Source organism: Calidris pugnax, unplaced genomic scaffold (assembly GCF_001431845.1).
Source record: "Calidris pugnax isolate Ruff unplaced genomic scaffold, ASM143184v1 scaffold188, whole genome shotgun sequence".
Taxonomy (NCBI): Eukaryota; Metazoa; Chordata; class Aves; order Charadriiformes; family Scolopacidae; genus Calidris; species Calidris pugnax.
This window is the reverse complement of record NW_015091257.1, coordinates 4,678,161-4,683,817: the sequence shown is the minus strand read 5'-3', so window position 1 is coordinate 4,683,817 and position 5,657 is coordinate 4,678,161. Positions and strand designations below refer to the sequence as shown.

The 5,657-nt window shown below is 38.0% G+C and overlaps 1 protein-coding gene across 2 annotated transcripts in view; it reads right to left on the bottom strand.

Moving 5' to 3' along the window:
* Positions 1-728: 728 nt before the first annotated feature.
* The window catches only part of AKAP17A (A-kinase anchoring protein 17A), an 8,885-nt gene continuing 3,956 nt past the window's right edge, over positions 729-5,657 (bottom strand). For both annotated transcript variants that reach the window (XM_014960366.1, XM_014960367.1), the window contains 3 exons: positions 5,457-5,605; positions 4,124-4,364; positions 729-2,651 (listed from right to left, as the gene is read on the bottom strand). In XM_014960366.1, the coding sequence (XP_014815852.1) occupies positions 1,719-2,651; positions 4,124-4,364; positions 5,457-5,605 (1,323 nt within the window). In that variant the 3' untranslated portion in view covers positions 729-1,718. The remainder of the gene's footprint in view (positions 2,652-4,123; positions 4,365-5,456; positions 5,606-5,657) is intronic.

The following is a 5,657-nucleotide window of genomic DNA, read 5'->3' as shown; positions in this document are numbered from 1 at the left end:
TACTGTGTCAGTATTTAAGAGCAGGAAAAGCAGAATCATGTGCATTTACAAATTATTAGATTTTAGCAAAATCAGTACCAAAGATGAACTTATCTTCAGGTAGACAGGCTTTTAAGACTTCAACAAAGATAGTAGAAAAATTAACTCTCCATAGAAAGCCACTGCTCAGAATTCTAAGAGACTAGTGGTGTTGAGATGATCAGATAAATCAGTCTCGGTCTCATCCCCCAGTCAAACTCACAAGAAAAGTCACCAAAACTTGAGAAGTAACATAATTAATTGGAGATTTTAAAAACCCTGAATTGCCAGGAAGGGAAAAGAATGTCTACCTTTTCTTTCCACAGCTGGTAACTACAAAGACTTCAGCAGCATGGCCTAAGTTAGAAACAAACCCTGCATGGATTCACTGAAAGCAACGCAGACAAACTCAGCCATCCAGGGATGCAGGTGTGCTGCAGCACCAACGTGCTCCTCAGGCACTCCAGGAAAGGGATGGACTTCAATCTGATGCATCAGTGCGAGGAAAATGGCATCTGAAGGCTGTGGATAAAAAGCACCCCCCCCTGCTGAATTAACAGTTGACACAGCTGTACACAACAGGACCATCACAAAGAGTGGCTAAGGATCATTACTCAAATGTGTTGAGTGATATTTTTTTCAACAAATGGGTTCTCATACAACACTTTCGCAAATTTTAATACACTGACATATGAAAACAGCAACTTCAGTTCACTGGAAACAGTTTTCTTTTTAATTTTACCATAAAAAGGCAAAATAAACTCTTTCACTGTAATGTTATAGCTTTTAATATTCCTGAGCTGCATTTTAGAAGCAAAAGTATTCTTAAATGGATTTAAGAAGAGACACTGCAGCCTTACTTTCCAACACCACAAGTAAAAATAATTTAGCAAGAAGGCCCCTTTTTCAAAAGACAATGGCTACCTCTGTATGTACCTGAAAAAATACTTCAAGTGGTTTTACGCCACCTGAAGTAATTACAAAGCCAAACATGTCAACAAAATAACAGAACAACTTTTCAACCATTTTACCACTGCTTCTTACTTCCCACATCAGTGCACCTCTCTTACATGGAAAGTATTATTATACAAATGGCATTACACACCAGAATAATTTGGTCCACAAAGCTTGGCACCATACAGACATATGAAGGAATCACAGCAGTTTAAAAGATAACCTGCATATCTTTATAGCCAGTTTTAAGAACTATATGAAAGTCCTGCTATCCATCTCAGTCAGCAATAACTCTACTTTGTTGACGGTGATTTCATTGAATGAACCAGAAAGCATTCAAAAGCAAATGTGTATGTCATAGCTTGTCACGTTTGGAGTTCCAGACGTTCCCATGTACTTCTCAAACCAAACTGGGTGATACAGAGATAAAAACTAAATAAACTAAAATTAAGATTTAGAAAACTTAACATCAGGAAAACAGGTTGACTTTTAGCACTGTAGGAACTCGAGCGCAAGCACAGGTGGTTATACCTACATTGTGGTAGAAACCTGGAAATAGACAACAAAGCACAAAGGATCGTCAAAAAATATCAGGCATCTGTTTTCTTGATTTCAGGGACTAGAGGCAAGTTAAGCATTGGTTGAAACAAACGTGTTTTCCATAGCAGTCACACCGATGAGGTCTCGTTTACAACTTTCTGGCCCTTTTGTCCAACCACAGCCTTTCCAAGGAGCCAAAGCCTCCACTACCCACTCCAAGTACTCCTGTGCTTACTCAGTGATCTCCTCCGGTGCCTTTGCCTCCTGCTGCCACTTCTGCGACTGTGACTTCTTTCTCTTCTGTCTCGTTTGCGTTCGTTACTGCGAGTTCTTCTGTAACGTGAACGCCTGGGGCTTACACTTCTTCGACGAGGACTATGGCTTCGTCGAGGACTGTAACTTCTGCTAGAGTGTCTGTAATACCTCCTTTCTTTCCTGCGCTTTTCATCCAGATAACTCACATCTCTTCTGTGCCTGCTCCTCTCTCGTTTATCCTTGCTTTCATCAGTGTTTATGCTGCTACAAGAACGGCTTTTTCTTCTCCGTGGCTCTGCGCTACGTTTGCGCTGCTCATAGCGTGAGTCCTTCCTGCAGGTATTCTGGTCATGGCTAGAAAGGGTCTTCTGCTCCTGGTTATTGGTAGGAACACATGAAAGTACCCCCGAACTTCTTTTCTCAGAACACCTCTCAGAGTTTGTGGTATGAAGTTTCTGACCTTCTTTGACATGAACTTTGTCATGGACGTTGCCATTCAAGTACTTGCATTGAGTGTTAACACTCTCAGGGGATGGTACTTCCCTTTGACAGTCGGGAGCCAGTTTGCCTGTAACAGCCTGTCCTGAGGTAGAAGTGATGCAGCTGGATGACACAGTGTGTGGAACATCACTCGGGGCTTTCAGTACCTCAGACTGAGATGATTCCGTTTCTTCTTTGTTTTGATTAACTGCATCCATTTTCTTGCTCAGAAGATTGTTCAGTATTTTCACCCTCAGTTCCTTCTCTTTTCTCTGCAACCCCAGTGCTCTCTCTTTTTCCTCTTCCACACGTTTGAGCTCAGCCTCCTGGAGCCTCCGTCTCTCCTCCAGCTGCTGAAGACGAATCTTTTCTTCATTATGTTCTTGCTCCAAAAGCTTCACTGTCTGAAAGATAGTCAAAGGGAAGGTAAAAGTAAAAAAGAAAATCTTTATAGACCTGCTCATACTTCCAAGTTATACTGTAACACAAAAGGAGCAATATAGCAAGAAACTGAAATTTAACAACCAGAACATGACCATCCCAAAATAAGGCAGTTGCATCCCTGTTAAAGGGAATAAAATCAAAACTATCCCAACAAAAAAAACCCCATTAACACACAACTGTTGTAAGGTTAAACGTTAGTCTTAATCCACAAACTCTTCTGAATGTTAATTTCTCCTAGTTGTTTCACAAGGCAAAACCAAAGCTTGGTCTTTATGGCTCCTTAATACAACAAGAGTAACACACAAGCTAGAACAACATGTGAAATTTGAACTATTAAAGTACATTTATCAGGGTCAACACTTCAAGGTTTCACTCAAAATTAAAACATTAGTTTCTGTTAGATGACTGCAATCTGTGGTTCATAGATGACTTTCCAATGAGTTCATAAAAACCAGCAAATAATGAAACACACACACGAGGTAGAAACTGATTCTCATTTTGTCAACCACTTTACAAACTCATGGTACTGATAAAGGAGGTTCAAGTTGTTTTGTCCTTTTTTCAATTCTGACTCAGACAAACAGCTTAGTGTAGACCTCAAAATTCAGGGAGTGAAAGAAACACACTGCTCTGTTTTATCAGACGACCTTGCTATTTCACAGCTGAAAAGTTACAAAGCCTGCAAGAAGTATTTCTCCCTTCTCCTAGCATGTAACTCACCACATAGTACTCTATGACTTCAAAAACACTCCTGAGGTACAGTGGCATTAGGGGAAAAAACCCCCAACAACTGTGCTTTGCCACACAGTTTTTAATTTCTACAGAAAATACTTACATTGCACCCTAATACGACTTTATCCAAGTGTTAAGCAAATGACATCCTGTTTCAGTGAAAAATAACAATACTGTTAGAGAGGCATGATCTAACATTTGACACCTCAAGTTCACAGTACTTTTCCTACAGGGAAATCATTCCCTACCCTTTCAAACAACAAATAATGAAAGCTTATTCTCTGAAACTGCAAAGAATAGTTAACAGTATGATTGAAAGCCAGAAGGGAAACAGCATCAAAGCTGGAATTAGAAATAAGGAGTCTTGCATCCTATCCTCTGTTTTTAGTTCACATTATTATGCTTACACATTCTTTTAATGGACTTAAGAGCAAGCCTGCCAATTAGTTTACAGGTAACAAACACTATTCAGGGCTTCAGGTTCAAGTTCACTCTTCCATTTACCTATATTTGTATATTTTACCAAGGGAGAAATACTATTTCATTGCATAATTTTTAAATTTTTGGTCTAAGGAATAGCATCTGGAGAGCTACTAAATCTGTTGTTTAATGAACAGCACTCCTCACATTCTCTCGAGTCAGTAAAAGGCTTTGTTCTGCTGGGTTCTTCATTAGCTACTGAAATAAATATTGAAGTTACCTTTGCCCTGCTTAGCAGTTCTGCAATTAGTCTAATGGACTGAAGATTTCTCTGAGCTAAGAGGAGCTTTCTTTCTTCTAACTTTATCTTCTCTTGCAGTTTTTTCTGTTCTTCAGCTTGAAGCTTTTCAAGTTGCTTTTTGTTTCTTCGAACTTCACGATCTTTCTGTTTCTGTTCTCTTTTGCGTAACTTTTCTTCTCTTTTTCTTTCTCTCTCATATTCTTCAAGCTCTCTCTGCTTCCTAAAACAAGAGATTCATATTTTTACCTTATCTAGGGCAGGTACAATTTTATATTTTTACATAGAGTAGGAGTCTATTTAGTACTTTAAGTAAATTTGTTTCTAAGTAAGTCTTGTTGATTACTGTAAAACAGAATTAGAAAACAGTGAACATATTAACCTAAGTTGTGAGAGCAAACAATCATTAGCCTGTCAATATTTGAAAACAAGTTGGAATTCAAACACAAAACATGGCTGCAACAAAAATTTACTTTTTCTAAACCAATTCAACCAGGGACTATAACAATGCATCGAGCAGCTAGGCAGACAATCAAGAAGAAAATTACCAAGCCAATTAATGGTGCGGGTGGCTTTTGTTTCAGTCATTAGCACAAACTGGTAGCTTAGGTAGAAGGCTGAGGGTTTCCAAGATCAGGTGTCTAAATAGCACTATTTTTAGGAACATGAGTATTTTGCAGATTTAATACTTTGAATTGAACATAAGCATCAGTGACAATCTAAATAACCCTACAGTTTCAGAAACTGTTTAATATCCAAACATTAAGCAATAAGAATTTATACACAGCAAGGCAACTGGACATCATACATGCTCTGAAACAATTTGCTCCATTCGTGTTTATATTCTGAATTGCTGTCTTACAACACTTGCACCTGTATACATTTTCTTAAAATGTAACTGTTAAGATATACTTGTATCCCATCCCTTTCCTGGAAAAATAGTGACATTAACAACAAATGAACTTTAGAATATCAGAGTGACTTGCTAGTATAACTAGTGCATAATTTTCTGTTGTCCATTTACAATGCATACTTTTCCAGAGTGACTACCCATTGTGTAAATTCCCAGCTCTTGGAATTGCAGTTCAATAACAAAAAAATAGAAGGTGTAAACCACTCTTCTCCAAATCTCAATTCCTGAATACTCCATTATCAAAAGGACCACAGTATTTTGAGTGCTTCAATTTAGCTACAGGAGTTGAACTTTAAAAGGAAACTTTGTGTTATTTTCCAACTATGGCTGCTGATATGGAGTAATTACAGTTTTCTTATGCCTGATTGTTAAAAATGTAACTGAGAAATACGCGATAAATACCTTTCTTCTTCTTTTTGTTTTTCCTCAGCTTCTTTCTCTTTACGTTTTTGTTCTTCTCTTTGTTTTTCAAGCTCTTGAAGCTTTTGCCTTTCAAGCTGACGCTTCTTAATTGATGCATCACTAAGGTGTTTTGTTGAGTCAAAAGAAACCTTTACAGGATACAATTGAAAACAGTTTTAAACTGACAAAAAAAAAAAAATC